The following is a 22112-nucleotide window of genomic DNA, read 5'->3' on the forward strand; positions in this document are numbered from 1 at the left end:
ACTTTATTTATTATTTGATTTATGTATTTACATTTATTTATTTACTTTTTTATTGTATTTATTTATTTACTAGGAGGAAGAGGAGAAGGACTTATAGCCGGTCGCCTCTCTCTCTGACATCATTCATCTGGCCGACGCTAACAGGAACCCTCAGTCTGACCTCTGACCTCTGACCTCTGACCTCCACCCTTCTCTGAGTCTCTGAGTTCTGATAATTTCGTATAGACTCTCTTCTCGTCTCCTCTCTGGATTTTATGGCTCTGTTCATAAATCACCGCTCTGCTTTCTGACATCATTCTTCTCGTATGTACAGTAGACGGAGACCAGCCTCGGCCCTCAGACCGCTGCGACGCCAGCTTCCCCGCCAGCTTCCCCGCCAGCTTCCCCGCAGCTCAGCCAGCAGCTTCTCCTCTAAACTGGTTCCATACTGGGAGAGGCTTTAATAAAGTTACAGGGAGGCTTTGTTCCAGAAACATATTAAAGTCAGATTTTACATTCAGCATGATATAAACTCATAAAATGTTTCTGCGTAAAATGTTTCCTTATTTACAGTCTGCAGTAACTTTATTAATATAATTACTACGCCTCCATCAAAGAGGTCAACATTCATCCTACATGTGTGTGTGAATGTCATGGAAACGCTTCTAAGCAAGTCAAACGGCCAACAGTGAGTCGATCCCCACAGACCTCCACGTTGTCCAACTTTACAGCAGAAATAAATGTTATAAATAATATAAATGTTTACAGCCTGATCTCTGGAGCTAATTCCTCCGTTCATGACAGCTGTACGGGAGTCATCCGTTTAAATTATAATAAGGCTTAAAGTTCGGCATCATTTAGGGCGTGGTCTCTTTGATTGACAGGTGGGTGCCGTATCAGGTCGCTAGCTGCTAGCTGTCTGCTCTGCTGCGTCAACCGGCCGCGTCAGCTTCACCCACAATCCACCTCTTTGTGGATTAGCCATCAGTGTGTTCCAATCCACGTACTTCCAGAAGTACACTTCAATATAGTGTACTTTGTGTACTCTGTACTCACTTGAGTAGTGCGTAAATTTCAGCGGGGTAGGGTCGTCTCAAATCGAATACTCTGCGGCGCACTGACCGGAAATGACGATCTCAACATTTGACTGCGGCTCGCTACCCGCCAAAATATCTTCTGAAATAAATGAAAGCAGAGTGGAAATTACATTTCCAACGTCGTCGCCTACGATGTGTCCTCCTGTTGGCTGAAAATGCACCGGTATGTTTACGTATTGTTTTATTCTGTTATCTACGTATGTTTGAATAGTGGTCGTGGCTCCGCCCCTTCCGCTACGTAGCCAAGATGGAGACAGTTGAGTGTGGAAAGTGTCCAGCGTTCCACACTCAACGATCTGACCGTTTTGAGTACAACATCCGGGTACTTTGAGTGCACTGCATTTTGCCGTACTTCACAGTGTGAACGCACTTATGCACTCAAAGTAGTAAGTGTAAGTACAGAAGTACGCGGATTGGAACACACTGCTGGAGTTAAGGCTGTGACGTCACTGCCAAGACGGCGACGGACAGAGCTACCAAGGATGTATAAAGAGAACTGGATCCAGCGTTGGAGGCGGGGCTTCGTTCATTCCTATGAATACAGTCTAATACAACAGTATCCATTTATATCAATAAGAGTAGGATCAATAACAGAAACACCTCTCTGTATAATACAACACAGTTCAACAGCAGCACAAACTACAACCACCAACATGATCACTGATCATCACCTCTATAAAGCGTTAGAACCTCCCTGAAGGGAGCATTTATTACAGGAATGCTGCACTCATTTTAGCTAGGTGTACCTAATAAACTGGTAACAGAGTATTTACTATATAAATACTATTATGTATATATTTTCCCACAATTGTAGGTATTTTCATGCTTTTTTCGTACGTCAAGTTTCATTACCAAAATGATTCATTCACTAAAATACACCAATATTTCAATAACTGAAACAAATCAAATGATATTACCTTATAATAGATAAAAAATACTAGACACATCATGAATGCATCAGTATCAGTTGACTTTCCTACTGTGATATTAGTGCTCTAACATAGTATCAGAGTACTTCTTCCAGCAGACTGGGGGGGTGTTCTAGTGGAAACAACGAGTGTTGGGTCTCCTTCATCATGAACCCCAGACTGTTATTATGAGTAAGATGCTTTACCGGCAGAGAGAGAGAGAGAGAGAGAGAGCAGACTTTCCATGACTCGTCGTGATGAGACGAGGACTTCCTGCCGGGTCGCAGCAGCAGCAGCGGCGTCCAGACTGATGACATCGAGCTTGGTCTCGGGCCAACGCAGAGATCTTTCCGTGTGAGGTTTACTGCAGCTTTAGAGGATGTTATCACTTCAACGTCTCCTCACACAACAACAGAAACTCTGTTGTTCTGAAGTGAAACGTGTTAATGTGACGGATTATAGCACAGATTGGAAAGATTGAGATCTAAGTAACTAAATACATTTATTGTAGCCGACAGTTTGTACAATTTGGAGGTATTTTTTTTACTTTGAGTATTTAAATTTTAACTTTATACGTTGACTTCACGACCTTTCAGAGAGAAATATTATACTTTTTACTACATTTATACGACAGCTGGAGTTACTTTACAGATTCAGATTTTACAAATAAAATGTGATGAAATTATAAAAGATGAATCTGATCAAATGATCCAGCTTAAGTAGTTAAAAATGAGTCGTTTATATGTAAATAGGTCCTCTTCACGGAGTCCTCCATGTTTCTACAGTAGCCCAGAACGGACAAACCAAACTTAACTTTTCCTGTTTGGGTCGGAGTCAATAACGTTACTCGCTCCCGTCGCCGCTGCTCTCTCTCTCTTGCTTCACCACTCACGTCCCACGTAAACACACACTCTACTCTTACAACTACTGGCTCCAGAGAGGGACATTCGCGTTTTCGCGTCAGCCACCATAGCTCTCCAACACACACTGGAGAGGCTTCAGTTGGTAGCAGTCTGCAACCTCACCTCTAGATACGATCTGATCCTAAACACTGGAGCTTTAAGCTTACGTAACGTTACGTTAGATAGTCTACTCAGGGTGGTTGTCATTTATTTACGCTAGTTACATTGCTTCGTGATCTTTTTTCTAACCTTAACCACGTAGTTTTGTTGCCTAAAACCTCTACTGCAAGCGTGATACGAGCCTGATATGAAACGTATTTATGAAACTCATTTTTGGTTCAGAAACGTCGACGTTCAACGTATCCTGTAGTAGCAGAAATGTACAATGCCAACATTTTTCCCGACAACTGGGTTGTTCCTACTACTGTGTGTTCCAGAGAAGTATTTATTTAAAGAAATATGTGGGTTTGATTTCACAAAAATCTGAATTATAACTCTAAAAGCCAACTCGTTGTCTTATTGGAAGTGTGTTTAGCTTTAATGTAGAAATTATCTCCAGGAATTTCATTGGACCCAAATGTACACAGCAATATTCAGTCAATGTCAGAGCAATACCAACTCAAATTTATGTTTTTAAAACTAGATTTTGCAACCCGGTCTCACAGGAAGACGTACTGTATCCGCGTGTTATGAGCATTTTAGCCTTCTCACGTGTCATCTGTACACCATGCAAATAAACCACTGTAACGTCCGTAGTTAGGTTAGGACACGCATGTTATTATTGCACGCTAAACACCTTGCGCATTATCGTGGCATTCATACGCCTTTTCGTGCAAACTAGCTGAGATTTTGACACACGGGATGTGAAAATTTCATACCAGTGACAAACCGAGCTAATATCTTTGTTCCTGTGCTCCTGCGGCTGCAGCCTGCAGACTAAAATCCTCCCCTTTAAATGCAAACTAATCATTTACAGTAACTTCACTATATAAATCATCAGTGACTCTCATGAACCGCGTTGAACCACTTCCCTGATTTTTACATCTTCTCCATCTTAAATCCTAAATCTCTTCTTCTTTGGAGGAGATCTGGACGAACACGTCACATCGACAGCGTCCACGTGTCACATTCATCGTGCTCTTTGGTTAAACGTTCTCAGGAAACATTAAACTGGTTTTATATTTAAGGGGTCGCTCCAGATCATAAATGTTTCATTCAGTCCGAATGAACCGTAGCGTGCTTTACATCACTGTGACATAAATAGTATAAAGGAATAAGAGTCTTTGCTGCGGTTCCAGTGATGTCATACGTTTAAAAGGTCGGCCAAGTTCTGACTTTGACTCAAACATCTATTTTTATAATTTGTCCAGACTGAATCACACAGTTAATACACGCTGATAACTGTCTGTTTAGTTTAGTCAGTGGAGAGCTGCCAGAGCACCCAATAAATCCTGACTCATCGTGTTTTATTATCACCACGACTCAAACACATCTCCAGCCAATCAGGTTGCTTTATATTCTGTATTACATCATGTAGAGACGACAGTCAGAACCTGAAGAGTCGGTACTCAAACCAGAACCTCAAACTATCCTCAGACACCTTCACTGGTTTGGTTTTGTCTCCTCAGACGTCAGACGAGTGGAGCTTCACTCAGTTTGACAAAGTGACTGAAAGTCAGTTTAGTCCATAAAACGCTGCAGCTTTCTGTTCTGAATTTTATAGTCTTTATTTTGTCTATCTCTCTGAAGAAGCAGCTTTCAATAGCGGTTCGTTTTCAAGTTTTATGAACAAGTTATGTAGAAACTAGTGAACAAAACCTGCCACAAAGTCAACATATCCTCATACAACGGTTCGTTCATCCTGAAACAGAAGTGCTATTTCTCAGTTGTATTCCAGATGTAATCTATCATCAAGTCACCTTGATAGCAATGTATTCTTACCACCTACAGTTACAGTAAACGTCCTGAGTCGTCACTGAGAAGTTCCCTTCAATCAGTTCTCCAACAGAGACCCTCCAGTGAGCATTAAATGACAGAAATAAGTGTTATACTCATCCAGCCATCCAGATCCTCCAAAATAAAAGCCTTACAGGTCTCACAATAGACCAGTTCTTCATGAGCTCCACCGGAGACAGTCCGGCTGATCATCCTGAGTTTAACTGACACGACACAAACTGGTTCTGTCTCCATGAAACCATCAGAAACTGGTACCAGTCAGGATGATTTATGACCTGAACTCTGTCCAATGAATGAAGTAGAACTGTGGTTTAGAGGCTGTGGTCCAGGGCCACCTCTAACTGAGACTAAAGAAAACAAGCAATCACATCCTGAGGGTGGCGGTCAGGTCCAGGTCCTGTTCAGACCGCCGATCTGCTGGCCGTCCCTCAGAGATGACATCACAGCCGCCCTGCTGAGTGTCTGTCGGCGGCTGGAGTTAAAGACTGAGAATAAAGAGCCACTCGGGGCGGGGTGGCGGGGGGGATCTGAGGTTACTGATTTACCTCCAATCATAAAGCCAACACTCACAAACACGTAACTGTCGGCCGGACTGATGCTCAATGTCAAAACTTACAAGTTAGTTTGGCTTTACAGAGCTTTAGTTTATTAGTTATTGCATGAGAAAGGACTCACGCTACACGTCCACCATGCAGGTCCGGCCGTTATGGTTTGTGTCCACAGGAGCCTTTTTTGGGACGCGAGGGGTCGCACTGTTTCCCAGCGTTGGACGCTTGATGGGCTGCCGCTAGGTACCTACGAACGCTTCCCCTCCGAGGACTGCTGCTCCCGGCTTTCAAACCGGAACCAACATGGCGGCTCGTTTGGAAACTTTCTTCTCTTACATCACAAAAATAGTTCACCGAAATGTGTTTCCGAAGACATTTTATGCAAAAAATGAGCCATGCAGCTGAATCTGTCTTTATTTTAGATCGACAACAGTTAGTTTCCAGAGGCGGTGAGTCATGTTAGACGCCCCGGATTTGCATTAAGTAGCCTAGAATTTAACTTTATGCAAATGAGGAGCAGGCGACGTGGCGGTCCATCTCTTGAAACGCAACGCTGCACTAACAGAATGCATTGCACGGCTGCTTACATAGATAATAACTGGGAGAGCGTGGAAATGAGGGATCCTGTGGACGCGTACCATCACATATTGCCGTGTCATTCGTGCACCATTTGCATGACGTTTTTGTTGTTGGAAATGCACGTATTAAAACATTTGTAGCTGGTTGTGATGCTCAAAAGTCAGATTATCACCTTTTAATCTCCTGGAATATTTCTTGAGATGTAAATATAGATTACTAATATTTTAAAGTGTTATAATCCAACTTTCTTTCTCTCTACATGTCGAGCTGCATTACTCTGAGCAGAATAAGACGATGATCCCTCCTCGGTGTTTGACAGCGACAGAGTAAAATATACAATCAGCGTCCCGTCTGCCTGCTTGTGTGAAACCTCCACTGATTCCATATTTGCCTCATTAGTGAGCAGCACGCGGGCCAGGTCCATCTGCCTCCCATTAACGGTGGCAGCCAGAGAGGCTCGACGCTCTCAGACTCATGTGAACGCCTCTATAAAAAGTTTCCCGTTGTTAACTTGGTGTCATGGAAAGTTGTCGTTGGGAGACGTTCTTTCTTTTCCTGAGCAGGACTGCCACCCTCTGGTAGAGCTGGAGACAGCAGAGAGATCTGGTAGAGCTGGATACAGCGGAGAGATCTGGTAGAGCTGCAGACAGCAGAGAGATCTGGTAGAGCTGGAGACGGCAGAGAGATCTGGTAGAGCTGGATACAGCAGAAGATCTGGTGGAGCTGGAGACAGCAGAGAGATCTGGTAGAGCTGGAGACAGCAGAGAGATCTGGTAGAGCTGGAGACAGCAGAGAGATCTGGTAGAGCTGGAGACAGCAGAGAGATCTGGTAGAGCTGGAGACAGCAGAGAGATCTGGTAGAGCTGGAGACGGCAGAGAGATCTGGTAGAGCTGGAGACAGCAGAGAGATCTGGTAGAGCTGCAGACAGCAGAAGATCTGGTGGAGCTGGAGACAGCAGAGAGATCTGGTAGAGCTGGAGACAGCAGAGAGATCTGGTAGAGCTGGAGACAGCAGAGAGATCTGGTAGAGCTGGAGACAGCAGAGAGATCTGGTAGAGCTGGAGACAGCAGAGAGATCTGGTAGAGCTGGATACAGCAGAGAGATCTGGTAGAGCTGGATACAGCAGAGAGATCTGGTAGAGCTGGAGACAGCAGAGAGATCAGAGTTTAATGAGAATTATCAGTCAGGTTTTAGAGAAAGATGGTGAAGTTCTTGTTAGTGATTAGACAGGGAAGTTATGATGAAACACTACAGGTAAAAACATGTCATACACTTCCATAACACGTCTTCTTTCAGACTGGTGGAAAGAAAACAACCATAATACACTTTTATGTATGGAGGATGGAACTTGCCAAAATAAAAAAATTAATTAATAAATAAATGTTGAGTGACAGCGCCCTGGTTTGCATAATGAGGCAGAAATGCATAAAGAAATGTAAAAAGAAAAGAATACAGAAATAGTTTGGGGAAATAAATAAGGGGTGAAATGCAAAGGGGAATCGTGCAGAAATAAATAAATACATTTAAAACATATAAAATATAGATGCAAAAATAAATATATAAATAATGAATAAAATAAATGCAAAAATGAATATATTAATTCAATAATTAATCAAATTAAATATATAAATAATTAAAAGGGGAAATTAAATAAAAGAGTAAATAAGGGAATTATTACAAAGATAAATAAATAAAGAAGCAAATTAAAACAGAAATATCAATTTATGTCAGATTTGATCAATTAATTAATGGCTACATTTATCTTTTATATTATTTTTGCTACATTTATTTATTTATCAAGTCATTTATTGATTTATCTTTTTATTTTGGCAGGTTCTGCCCTCCATATTTAGATGTTTATTTTACTACTTTGTTTCTGTAGATTTCTCCTAAATTCACATAAAGTCAGTATTAGATAACGCCTCATTTGCATATTTAAACATTTCAGAAAACTTGTAATACAAAAAATAATTGTCTTAATGTCAGTAATCAACTGTGGGAGTTTCATGGTGATAACTATTAGTTATAATATTCACCTGTAGTGAGCTCCGGTCCGTTGAGTGAGGTCATCTCGGTAGAGTCACGTTTTCAGAAGCTTAATGTCTCATTTCAGATATTTAAAAATATACAACTAAACTAAACTACAACCACATTCCCATCCACATAATATAATAAAAGTGCCCTATGGTGAAATAAATTAATAAATTAACCACCTTATTGGCATTAAGACAGTGAGCCTCCTGAGAGCCGCTCACACTCACTCAGGTGTGTTCAGTTATTGTGATTAGATGCTCAGGTAGAAGGTGATCATCATCATCATCATCATCATCATCGTCTCTAACAGGTGAACCAGAGAGGACAATACTTGTGTAGGTAAACTAGAAGGTAACTCCTCTACTGAGAGAGTGGGTTTACACACTCTCTAAATGTTGTATTACATTATAAAGTAAACAATTAAGTGGTATATTAAAGGCCCCATATTGTAAAAAAATATATTTTCATGTCTTTTATATTATAAAGCAGAATGTCTGTAATGTCCTGTCTATAAAGTACTATATAAATACTGCTAAATGCAGTACCTGTGAGGGTTTCTGGACAACATCTGTCATTGTTTTGTGTTGGTAATTGATTTACAATGATAAATATATACATACATTTGCATAAAGCAGCATATCTGCCCACTCCCATGTTGATAAGAGGATTAAATACTTGACAAATCTCCCTTTAAGGTACATTTTGAACAGATAAAAAAAATGTGTGATTAATTTGTGATTAATCACAATTAAATATTTTAATAGACTGACGGCCCTATTTTTTAAAAGTAAACATTCTAAATGTGTCGGAGTTTATTTTCTGTTCATCAGCTGACAGGAAGTAAACATGGACCCGAGCTGTTGCCTAGCAACGCAGTTCCGTAGAAATGCACTGAAACGGAGCGTTTCAGATGGAGGGTAGATACAGATACAGGTATATTCAGACAGACAGGATGATGAAAATATTGTTGTTTTTTCAACATTACAGCATGTAAACATGTTCTAGTAGAAACATAAAATACAAGTATGAACCTGGAAATGAGCACGATATGGGACCTTTAATGTGGACTGAGGAGATAATATGAAATGAATGTGTTTCTTTGAAGGGGGATCGACATGAATTAAGGAGAGATTGATGTGAATTTGAGCGTTTAATGAGTAAAACCTCCTGGTGTATGCCCTCAGTCCTTCCTATCATGCAATCATAAAGAAATAAAAGCTCTGATTGGGGACTAAAAGTCCTCAGAGGAGGATGTGAGTTTCTTTCTCAGATTTTTGTCCAATAGAAACAACCTCTCTGCTCCACAGTCGGCCGGCTGATTGAGCCCAGATGTGTGCAGCTGCACGTTCTGGTGACTCATCTCTCTCTCTTGAAATATGGTAGCGCCGGAGCTGTGTAATCGTGACATTCTCGTATTGTTTGATGTCCATGAGAATGAGTGTGTAGTGCATGTGTTGATGGAGATGTGGTGCAGCGCTGCCTGCTGACAGATGATGCTCCGTGTTTGGAGTCAGAGGAGGAAATATTTTGCCTCTGCGGTGGTGTTTATACTCTGACAGGATCTGATACACTCTCAGGGCTGAGTGATGAGCACGCCGCTCCAACATGGTGGTGTTCATCCAAAACTATCCAAACTCTGTCTTACAGGGAAAGTGAGAGTTTCACACTTTAGTTTTTGCAGCTTGGCATGAAGTACGAAGTACAAGTGTTTCTCCAAAGTGTGTTTCTGTGGATGGTGAAGTTGGCCTGTTGGTCGTCCAAATATCTCAACAAATATTGGACGGATTCACATGAAATGTTGTGCAGACGTTCGTGTTCCAGAGAAGATGACGTCTACTGACTGTGGTGACTTTTCCTCCAGCGCCACCAGCAGCACCACAATATATCTATAACATCCAGCATGTTAGCATTAGAACATATCGCATATCGCAATGTTATGTTTAGTGATACCGTATCGATTCTCAGAGTCTGTTTGTAACTTCTTACACGTATAAATCATTGCTGGTCGGTGTCTCATGGTCGCTCGCATGTGTCTACACTGTTCAGACTCAGACTCCAACACAAACTACAGTGAAGCACCAAAACCGCAAAGTTCTATCTAGTGAAGCTCGTCTGTTAAACAGTGTTGGCCGCGGTCGGAGGACGCGGGGGAGATCGTAGCTTTGGTCTCCAGGACCGGAGTCTCTGCTCCTCTGCTCCTCTGCTCCTCTGCCTGCCTTCACTCACACACCACGCTCCTTCTCTCTCTCTCTCTCTCCACCTCTCACGTGCATGCTGCTCACTCCACACTGCAGAAGAGTTAGTTTAGCTCTGAGAATATCTAGTGAATGTTCAGTGGACGTTTGTGCAGAAATAACTGCTGCAGCTCCTCCAGACCAACAGAGGTTTCCCGTGTCTTGTGAAGTGACGGGGCTCCGCAGAGAGAAACGTTATCGTCTCCGACCAAAACTCCGGCGTCTCCCCTGTTCCCTCCGGCCGCGGTCGGGAGGCTGAGGCGGGAAAGCCAACACTAGGATCAGCAGTGATTCATGGAGAGACCTTCGTCTGGTCAGCTAACATTACTGCCAAGCAGCTGAAATATAGAGTGATATTGTGCTTTTAGCTGACGTGTGTCTCCTCACTGTGTTGAGCGATGCTCCTTCATGTCTATGTAGAGCGAGCACAAGCGCCAGCAACAGGACGCTGACTTTAGTTGACTTAACGGCCACAGGTGAAGCTGTTAACAAGACATTATGATTCTTACATAGAGGCCCTTTAACAGTTTATATGCAAAGATCAATACTTTATTCCATTTGTAAAGAGATGCTCCCTCTCAGTGTAGAGCTTTGATGTTGGATGTTACAGTGACTGTGATGAAGCCAAATGCAGATCCCAATGTTCAGATTGCATTAAAAAGTAAACTTTTTTAAACTCAGATTTGATGCATATGGTGGTGTTCTTTATACTATAACAGTTTTCCTAAAATTAGGTTAAAAAAATTGCAATATATCACCTTGCTTACAGTATCGCAATATATTGAATCATAACCCCTGTACCCAATAAGGAAAAGGAATGTGTCGTCATCAACAGCAAGTTGGCCATTTCTGGAGGATACGTTTAGTCGTGTCATCCGCTGGTTGATTACTGTGTTCAAAAAGTGTCAAAAAGAAGTGCTAAACTAACATAAAGCACACAGTGAATATTACTCAAAACACAAAATACAGTTTACTTTTATTATTATTGTTATTATCTGTAACACAGAATATAAACATGTCAGTTTACAGACGTTAATCACCATTAAAATTATTCAAGAAGACTAAAACTTACAATGTCTTATTCTGCGTTCGGACCAAGAGGGAAGTGAATTTTCGCCTCGCTTTACTCGCGCGAGTCGGACCGCCGGGATCATTTTTCTCTGTTTTTATCTTGCATTTGATTTGTAATTGCTTTTGACTTGTCTGTCACTCGACATCACTGTAAATGAGGGCAACCTCAGTGAATTTTCGAGTTTAAATAAAGTTAATTAAACTTGTTTTCATTCGCTCTAGACTGGCCGGAGAGGAGGAGGAGTTTGTCTTCATAGATACCAACAACCTTTCTGTCCTCCATCAACCATGGAAGAAATAACCTCTGTTGCTGCTTTGTACATGTTGGTGAAGTCCCAGATATGTCAGAAAACCAAACGCCGTCGTGTCTGGGTTCATAACGTCACCCGGCGGCGAGCTGTATTCACATACAGACTGACTGTATCTAGCAGCCACACGTTGCTACTGCGGTATGAACCCAAAATAATCAGATTGAGCTGTGATTTAATATCAATAAACAGATCAAAATGATGCTGAAATAACTACATAATGATGATGATTAGTACAAAGTCTGAATTGATGCTTTGTCAGGTCTGTTACCATGACGACAAGCAAACAACTTTTAAAATGCTTGTTTTCTGAATGGAGTCTGGTTGGATCAGTACCAGGCTATGCAGCTGCTCCATCGACACTCAACATGACGTCATCTAGAGACGTTGTTGTTTCTACCAGAGACAGTCTGTGGTTTCTGCTCTCTGGACGGAGATGATGGACTATCGTAGCTCTGGGTGACCACACACACATACTAGATTTATTTATCCTCCATTTCTGATTCAACGACGTCAGAACGTCAGTGAGGACGGGAAGACGATCTCAACGCTGAGAGGCTTTCACCACACAGAGACACAAGAATTTCTCGCATGAGTTGAAATATTTAAACTCGAGCGAATTATGCAAACTTTGTCGTTCGCGTCGCAGGTCGCAAATTTGCATCTATTCAGCTCTTTGCATTGACTTAGCATGCAAACGCACCACGCGAAAAATAGTCTCCGCTCTTGGTCTGAACACCCCGTTATTATGTATGTAATCACCTTCCACAAGAAAACATCTACAAGGCCGAACTAGCATTTGTTGTTGGACCTTATTTACACGCCAAAGATGCTGAAGATGATGAAGAGGAGGAGGAGGAGCAGAGCCGGTGTTGAGCTGGTCATCAGGAGGTTTTGGCCGCTGCTGTCTGACATGAAGCTGGTGCTGTGATGTCTGTCTGGATTGCACAGACTGCAGGGGCCACCGCAGAAGGCGCAGGAGGACATGTTGCCCCTCCACTCTGACTTATACTTCCTCACCGTCCTGCGTCCTGAGAGAGAGGTCAGAGGTCAGAGGTCAGAGGTATAACGTGAGCCTACCCACGTTAAAGTTCAGTTCAGATGTTCACGGCTAACCGCAAGATGCATCAAAGAGGTGCCGATGCAATTCAGAATAAAAGAAAGGGCGTGAGTAGGGATGCACCGATACCACTTTTTTTCAGGCCGAGTACAAGTACATTTGGGTACTCGCGATACCGAGTACCGATACGAGTACTTCTCTGTGCCAAAAGACCCTCGTTAACAGCCAGCTGGAGGGTGTGAGCGACACACGGCAGGCTGGGGAGTCCCGCATACGAGGCGGTGCGCCGCCACCGGCTCTGGGTCGGCTCGGAAAGGCTCGGGGCGAAGGTGGCTCGCGGCCGCAACTTTACAGCGCTCCCCGCCCGGACCTCGCTGCACCGTGGACAAAGGGCTCGCTGCACTCTCTCTCCCCGTCGGGGAGGGACGGGGCTCCCTGCTCCCGGTGCGACTGTCGACCAGGACGGACTGTCCTCAGTGCACCCCAATGGCGTATCGGAGCCGTTGTATCGGAGCCGTTTTGCGAGTACGAGTACATGAGCACAGTATCGAACCCGGTACCCGATACCGGTATCGGTGCATCCCTAGGTGTGTGATAAAAGTTTTTGTAAACCTGTCGCTCTACAGAAAGCGAGTGGTACCACTAGTATATAAAATAGTAAGAGAAGTACAAACGAAGACGATGTGAAACTTCTTACTTGGTTCATAATAATCGTAGAAGACAACGCAGGCCTCCTGGACTTTGCCGACTTTGTACTCGAGGACCAGCGGAATCAGTAGACACATCTCCTCCTTCGTCACCTGGAAACACGTTCACATTTCAGTCTTTCACCTCCGTACAGAATACGGAGAATCCATGACACAGCGTGTTTCAGAGGATCTTACAGAGTCCAGGTACAGGATGACTTTCCCCGGCTTCGTCTCCACTCTCTTTACCACCTCGTTGGTCTGGACGCCGTCCAGCTGCAGGCTGAAGCCGCTCAGCAGACCAACCTCCATGATGGCCATGCCTGTCGCGTTCAGGCTCACAGCCTCAGACAGACTGCACAACAACATGAACACGTTAGAAAAAGATATTTATATGTATATATATATATATATATATATATATATATATATATATATATATATATATATATCATGAGTCCAAGATATATACTGGGATATTTTATTCATCAGGTACAACGACACTAGGTGCAGGAACTGACTCTAAGAAATCACCTGAAAATACAAAACTACAACTTTTTAACAAACTTTATTTGTATGACATTTTATTTTTATTATTATTATTTTATTTGATATATATATGTTCTAACTTTATTTGTATAAAGACTTCATTTCAATACAAAACTTTATCCATATAGTCTCTTAAGACCATTTCTTATTTTTTAAATATATTTTTTTAAATACTAGTATTTTTTATTTGTTTATGTTTTATTTTTTATTTGTATGTAGTTTATTTTTAACTGTTTTTAATTGACATTTAGTTGATAATAAATTGCTAATAATAAATAAAATGTATTTAATTACATTCAAATTAACAGTTGATAATGTTTGATTAATTCTTATGTATTATTTTTAAGTATTAATAAAATAAATATGCAATAGAAATCCTAAATTTAGATTATTATTGTTTTTTTCTATGATTAATCTATGATCTATGAACATGTTGAATTTATTTTATTTAAAATTTAGTAGATAATAAATTGCTTTATTAAAAAATAAATAATTAAATAATAATAATAAATAATTATAAAATAAATACACATTTTTAAAAATCTATGATTATAAATTTAAAACATGTAAAGAGTAAATACATTATAAAACACAACTTATTTAAAGTGAATTCTTTCAAAAAACTTTTCAAAAAAGTAATGTTTTGAATATTTCAGCTTTGCTTTTATTTAATCTTGTTCTCAGATTCACATTTGGTGTTTTTATTGTTTATCTTTTTGACTTTATTGTGTTTTATTGTCTGTAAACAGACGTGATGAAGGTTTGACAGACATCATAAGGACATCATGCAGATGTTACGTTACCTGCTGCAGATGTACAGATGTGCTGAGTTCATTTCTGTGTCCATCAGCTCGACGTACAGATAAAACGCCTCGTGTTCTCCGGCGTGTCGCCTCCTCCTCGTCATCGTCCCGTCACTCCTGATGTTGTAGAACACGTTCAGCTGCGGTAGAAGAAGAGGTGCGTTTACAGGATGGAAAAACAGAGTTTCAGCCACATGCTTATGAACTACAAGAGTTTCTGTGCGGCTCACACCACAAGTTGTCATGTTGACGAGAAGGAGCACAAACAGACCAGACGTACTGATTATAAGATTATTATATTATATTATTACTATATTAATAGTTTGAACCTTTCTGTCGCGGTACCTGAAACAGGGCGAATCCCCAACCTTCTGCAGTCACCTGCAGGTTCAGCTCATCTGGGTCGATCTGAAACAGAACAACAGATTACAGATTACTGGGTTCTACCTGCAGATTCTGCTCCTACATCCACAGAGCTACGACGGAGTATCAGGGGAAAAAAATGAGGGAAAAAAAATCGGAGATTTCGAGAATAAAGTCACAATATTACGGGAAAAAAAGTCAGATGTGGTTCTTTCTTCGGAATTTACTTGCACAATCTGTTCAAGGTCCTGATACTGATGATAATGTGGTGCAGATGTGCCAAAAGATGAAGTATGGTACTAAAGTATAACTTCACAAAATTCCCATACGTTCCTCATTTTCACACTATTTCCCCTCTAAAATAACACTTCAAATTACTAATTTATAATTTTATGACTTTGTTCTCATAATATTACGACTTTTTTCCTCTTAAACTTCTGACTTTATTCTCGTAATATAACAACTTAATTCTTGAAATCTCAGATATATATTTTTCCCTCAACGTGGCCCTAATACTCTGACGTACACAGAGCTGTGGTGGAAAGTTTGACTGATTTTAATGACCTCATTACGTTTCTTTTAGTGCCAAAAAACAGCTGTTGATCAGGCTCGTAGAACAGCTGATTCCTCACAATGTTCTTTGATAAAGGTTTCATCTAGTTAACACATCTGCCTCCTCCACCTCTCTGTGACCTGAGCTCTCATTGGTTATCGACAGTTTTTTTTTATCATCAACAGATGTTGAATCACATCTGCACATAATAATCTGATAAACGTGTGTGGTGTCTCAGTATACCTGCCGGCTCTGGTGGAGCAGGTAGTTGTCCTGGCGGATGTGGAAGGAGGCGACGGTGGTAGAGGCGAAGGTAGTCGAGGAGTCGGTGGTCGAGGAGTCGGTGGTCGAGGTGTCGGTGGTCATGGCGTCGGTGGTCATGGCGTCGCTGGTCGAGGCGTCGGTGGTCATGGCGTCGCTGGTCGAGGCGACGGTGGTCATGGCGTCGCTGGTCGAGGCCTTCACTCTGACCTCGAGGTTAAAGTTGTGAGACGTGAGAGCTGCGAACACGGACAAGGCCTGCAGAGCCACGACGGTGTCCTGAGAGAGGAAACAAGACTCATACATCTGCTCCACAATATCCTGTTACAGTTCAGTCGCTGATGGACTTTTGCTTTGATAGTCACAGCTGACTTCCTGTTTACAGCTGTGTTGTTTTATCAGTGAGTTCATCTGTTTCTGGAGAAACATTTTTGGCTGAAAAAGCCTGAGAAAATCTTTATTAAACGTACTGTATTTGAAGCCTCTGACACGGTATTTATTTCCTTGTAGCATCTGTCATGCATGTGTTTATGTGTGTGTGTGTGTCCATGCGTGCTGAGGGGTTAATGGTCTTTTTAGTCACCAAATGCTCAGACGGCCACAGTCTCCTTCTGATGTGACACAAACCACAGTTTTCCTCTTGGAGGGACACATAAGGCGCTTCAGTCTGAGCTTTGAATCCTTTAAAGGGACTGTTTGTAACTTTTTAAGCGTATAAATGTACCGGGTCGGGATCACATGCACGCTCGCGTGTGGCCGGAGTCACTGCTCCTCTGCCTGCTTGCCTTCACTCACACACCGCGCGCGTTCTCGCTCCACCTCTCACGTGCATGCTGCTCACTCCACACTGCAGAAGAGTTAGTTTAGCTCTGAGAATATCTAGTGAATGTTTAGTGGACGTTTGTGCAGAAATAACTGCTGCAGCTCCTCCAGACCAACAGAGGTTTCCCGTGTCTTGTGAAGTGACGGGGCTCCGCAGAGAGAAACGTTATCGTCTCCGACCAAAACTCCGGCGTCTCCCCCGTTCCCTCCGGCCGCGGTCGGGAGGCTGAGGCGGGAAAAGCCAACACTAGGATCAGCATTGATTCATGGAGAGACCTTCATCTGGTCAGCTAACATTACTGCCAAGCAGCTGAAATACAGTGATATTGTGCTTTTAGCTGACGTGTGTCTCCTCACTGTGTTGAGTGATGCTCCTTCATGTCTATGCAGAGCGAGCACAAGCGTGAGCAACAGGGCGCTGACTTTCGTTGACTTAAGGCCGACATATATCAAAAAAAGATTCCGAAAAATTACCAAATAAATTCTGAAAAATGACCAAAGAATTTACAAAAGTAGGCCAAAAAAAGTCAGAAAATAAGTCTGACATATGTCTGAAAAAAATCCGATAAAATGTCTGAAAAATGTCCGAACATAAGTCAGAAAAAAAAGTAAGAAAAATGTAAAAAAAACAACAACAACATAAAGGTCAATTGTCTGAAAAAAGGCTGAAGAAAGGCGGACATACATCTGAAAAAAATTCTGTTTCGGCTCGCTGCAGTTTGTTTTGGTTGACGGATACGGAACAGATATGACGTCACGTTACTCAGACTACCACAATAAAAGCGGTAACTTCCTTCTACCTCTGCAGTACTAACGTAAACAAAAAAATCGTGATAAATACTGTAGGTGAATCATTTTTTCTTCCCCACCCCTATTTATTACACACCAGGTGCTTCCAGATGAGTCCTGGTCTCCGAAGGCACTGAAGGAGCCGTCTGATCTCTGATAGGTCAGCTCTCGCTCATAACCTGGTGGGAAGGACACCAGAGATCATATCAGGTCATCTTCTGGCTTCTTCTGGACACAAATGTTTTTAACATGGAGGTCAAATCAAAACGACAAACCCCAAAAATATATCTCATAAAATCCTGATTATTCTACGCAGCAGAAGCAAAAACTGCAAAATAAAGCAAATCCCGCTGTTACAGTAATGATGTCATTGTTTTATATTTACCCGTCATCATGTGGTTCGTGGCTCTGTCCGTGGTCTCCTGGTCCGTCTGTCCCACGGCGCTCAGGTACTGCAGGACGTAGATGTTCGGGGCAAAGTTGATCATGTTCTGCTCCCCGCAGCCGTACGGCATCTGGATCAGAGAATCCAGGCCGCTGATGGACGGCCCGAGGATGTCGCCTTCGTCACCGTGGAAACCACACAGATCAGACATGAGGATGAAAACTTACAAGTATACTTGCAGTAAAAACTATTAAACTAGTAGTTTAGTGAGAATATATACTGTATATATAATATAAAAATGGGCTACAAGTATATAACCAGTAAACTAACAGTATACCTATAAGTTCACTTGTAGTATTGTTCATAGTATAGTTGCAGTACAAAATACAACTTGGATGTAAACGAGTTGTGTACTCAAAGTTCACTAATCTTACATTTATAGTTAAAAGTATACTTTTATAAACTAAAAAAGTGGGCCAATTTAGTCCCAAGAGGTATTGAAGTAGTACACTTACAAGTATACTACTAGTCCATTGATATTATTACATAAAGTATACTTGTGAATATACTTATACTTCTTTATGTGAGGGTAATATCACCTGCACACTCTGCAGCAGGAGGCCAGATTTAGCTCCGAGCTGACGTCACCGTGTTGTGTGAAGTTTCCACCGATCACACGACGAACTACAACCAGCTGCTTCATCACAGGTTTCCTCCTCGCCGCGGCGCTGACACTTAACCTTTAACATCACTACAACAACGCCGACTATCTCTGTTGTAAATATGGTCTGTGTTCAACACCTGAGCGTTGAGGAAACTATGATCTCAGCATGCCGCAGCTTGTGTTTTCACATTGAACGTCTGCACCTCGTTACACGGAGGAGCGACACTTTAACTTCCTGCACGGCTCTCTGTTTGAACATCTGTGCTCCGCAAGACACCACTCTGCTTATTATAATCCGTGTTGTTTAGCACACACGTGTCCAATGTTTGAAAGTCCATGCTGGAGTGTGTGTGTGTGTGTGTGAGACAAACTACAGGATTATAAAGTCTGTATTCATTAAATCTAAAGCCTCTATTAACTGCAGCTGGTTTCACTTTATTTAAAGGTCCCATATCGTGCTCATTTTCAGGTTAAAAAAAACCCTTTCTGCCTGAATATACCTGTATTCACCCTCTGTCTGAAACGCTTCGTTTTAGGGCATTTCAACGGAATTGCGTAAATATATGTCCCTAGCGCGCTCGTGTGTGTCTCCGCTGTTCAGACTCAGACTCCAACACAAACTCCAGTGAAGCACCAAAACCTCTTGGTTGTATCTAGTGAAGCTGTTAAACAGTGTTGGCCGCGGTCGGAGGACGCGGGGGAGACCGTAGCTTTGGTCTCCAGGACCGGAGTCTCTGCTGTACTCTGCTCCTCTGCTCCTCTGCCTGCCTTCACTCACACACCGCGCTCGTTCTCGCTCTTTCGCTCCACCTCTCACGTGCATGCTGCTCACTCCACACTGCAGAAGAGTTAGTTTAGCTCTGAGAATATCTAGTGAATGTTCAGTGGACGTTTGTGCAGAAATAACTGCTGCAGCTCCTCCAGACCAACAGAGGTTTCCCGTGTCTTGTGAAGTGACGGGGCTCCGCAGAGAGAAACGTTATCGTCTCCGACCAAAACTCCGGCGTCTCCCCCGTTCCCTCCGGCCGCGGTCGGGAGGCTGAAGCAGGAAAAGCCAACACTAGGATCAGCATTGATTCATGGAGAGACCTTGGTCTGGTCAGCTAACATTACTGCCAAGCAGCTGAAATATAGAGTGATATTGTGCTTTTAGCTGACGTGTGTCTCCTCACTGTGTTGAGCGATGCTCCTTCATGTCTATGTAGAGCGAGCACAAGCGCCAGCAACAGGACGCTGACTTTAGTTGACTTAATGGCCACAGGTGTTGCTGTTAACAAGACATTTATGATTCTTACAAACAGTCCCTTTAAAGGTAAAATCAAAAGTTTAACATAAAAAGCATGCAGTGTACCTATTATTTTGCTATTTTCACTCTCTTAAAGTCACCAGAATGCAAGAAACAAAGTCTCTGAAACCACCAAACACCCCGCTTTGGTTGTGATATCCTCCCTTTTTTTAAGGTCTCAGGGTTCGGTCATACTGTTCGAAACGTATTATTGATTATGTTTTGTGTTTACTTAACATACAGTAAATCTTTTCATTAGTTAGGAATCGACTCTGTTGTTGTTTTACAGGAATCAGACCTCGGGTGACGTGAGGCCTGAATCTGTTTGTTTCCCGTGCTGGTGGTGACTCGGGGTTATTCAGTGTGTTTACATACCGACGGCCGTCACCGAAGCTCTCTCGCTGCCCTCCACAACATCTGGCGGGAAGGTGAACATGACGTCTCTGACGATTCTCGGCTGCGACGGAGAAAGCTCCAACAGCAGCGAGGTGGAGTGAGACTGCTCAAGTCCTTCGGCCTGCAGAATCAACAAGCCGTGAAAAATGAACACACAAACAAACGTGGTGAGTAATATTTCTGGGAAACGGCTGAGCTGTGAAACCAGATCAAGATTTGTAGGGTTACAGTGGAGCAGCAGATGAGGGGAGGTCTCATTAGAGGAGCTGCAGCAGGTTGACAGACAGAATGAAGAAATACATAAATCACTCAAGACTTAAGAAATGTGAGGAAGGGAAAATCATGCATAAATAAATAAATAAATATACACACATTTAAAAATAAATATAAAATAAATGAATAAAAAATAAATGCTAATGAATAAATTAAAAAATTGATCAAAATAAATACATAAATAAATAAAAGGTAAAATTAAACAGAAGAGTGAATAAATAAGGGAATTAACAAAGATAAATTAATTAATTAATTAATTAAAATAAATTGTTGCTACATTTAATGACATATTTATTTATTGAGTCATTTATTTATTTATTTATTATTTTGGCAGGTTCCGTCCTCCAAATATTAGAGGTTATAACACCAACTGTACCTGGATGTAATCTGGAGCTCCTCCATTACCACCACATTATTTGAACCCCCTGTTTCTGTGATTTTCACCTTGACGAGCACCGTCCTGAGGACCCGGTCAGACGCATCAATCGACAGGGCTGTCACAGAGATGGGTATCTCTCCGAGGACCAGCGGCTTGATGGGAACAAGGACGGACGCGCTGCTCTGCAATCCCACCGTCACCTCACGAACATTGGGCACGGAGAGCTCGTCATCGTCCACGTACACAAACTCAAAAATCTCACTCTCTGCAACAATCACCACGACCTGAGAACAAAGAGCAGAAGAAGAACCCGCCCAGATCACATTAAACGGAGATCAGACAGTACGAAGGGCGTTGTTGTAACCAAATAACAAATTAAAACACAAATCACAGCTCTCTCTCTCTCGGGAGTCGTGAGCTCTTGTTTACGATGTGCTGAAGGATTTAAAGATTAAAGAGAACCCGGGTCATGTCCTCATCGTGTCCTCAGAGATGACAGCAGTCTTATTAAGATGTTAAAACCTCATTAGATTATAGCAACCTGACGCCTGAATCAACCCCCACTAACCCTGTGAACCACATTCACTCCACAAACTCGTAATCCAACACCTGCTCTGTTTTACTGTTGGTACACACTGAAATATACATCCCACTATCACACTCAACAGAATTAAAGGGACTATTTGTAACTTTCAGAAATGCTTGTTAACAGCGACACCTGTGGCCGTGAAATCAACTAAAGTCAGCATCGGGCTCGTGCTTGTGCTCGCTCTAAATAGACATGAAGAAGCATCGCTCAACACAGTGAGGAGACACACGTCAGCTAAAACCACAATATCACTCTATATTTCAGCTGCTTGGCAGTAATGTTAGCTGACCAGACCAAGGTCTCTCCATGAACATGATTTAGATCTGATCCTAGTGTTGGCTTTTCCTGCCTCAGTGCAGGCTGATGCAGCGGGGCTCTGCAGCGAGTCTCCCTGCTCTCTACGCCCGCAGCCGGAGAGAGCAGGGAGACACCGGCACCCGGTCGGTAACGAGACGATAACGTTTCTCTCTGCGGAGCCCCGTCACTTCACAAGACACGGGAAACCTCTGTTGGTCTGGAGGAGCTGCAGCAGTTATTTCTGCACAAACGTCCCCTGTATATTCACTAGATATTCTCAAAGCTAAACTAACTCTTCTGCAGTGTGGAGTGAGCGCGCGTTCACGTCTAGAGGTGGAGCG

General features: G+C 42.4%; 1 protein-coding gene across 1 annotated transcript in view; it reads right to left on the minus strand.

Moving 5' to 3' along the window:
• Window positions 1-11174: 11174 nt before the first annotated feature.
• cd109 (CD109 molecule) overlaps window positions 11175-22112 on the minus strand; it is a 39676-nt gene continuing 28738 nt past the window's right edge. Inside the window, exons 24-33 of the mRNA XM_074616475.1 lie at window positions 20951-21169; window positions 20213-20354; window positions 17889-18065; window positions 17597-17682; window positions 15875-16198; window positions 15061-15123; window positions 14716-14855; window positions 13562-13718; window positions 13375-13477; window positions 11175-12648 (exon numbers count right to left, since the gene is read on the minus strand). Coding sequence (XP_074472576.1) covers window positions 12434-12648; window positions 13375-13477; window positions 13562-13718; window positions 14716-14855; window positions 15061-15123; window positions 15875-16198; window positions 17597-17682; window positions 17889-18065; window positions 20213-20354; window positions 20951-21169 — 1626 coding nt within the window. The 3' untranslated portion in view covers window positions 11175-12433. The remainder of the gene's footprint in view (window positions 12649-13374; window positions 13478-13561; window positions 13719-14715; window positions 14856-15060; window positions 15124-15874; window positions 16199-17596; window positions 17683-17888; window positions 18066-20212; window positions 20355-20950; window positions 21170-22112) is intronic.

This window comes from Sebastes fasciatus, chromosome 18 (assembly GCF_043250625.1).
Source record: "Sebastes fasciatus isolate fSebFas1 chromosome 18, fSebFas1.pri, whole genome shotgun sequence".
NCBI classification, from domain to species: domain Eukaryota; kingdom Metazoa; phylum Chordata; class Actinopteri; order Perciformes; family Sebastidae; genus Sebastes; species Sebastes fasciatus.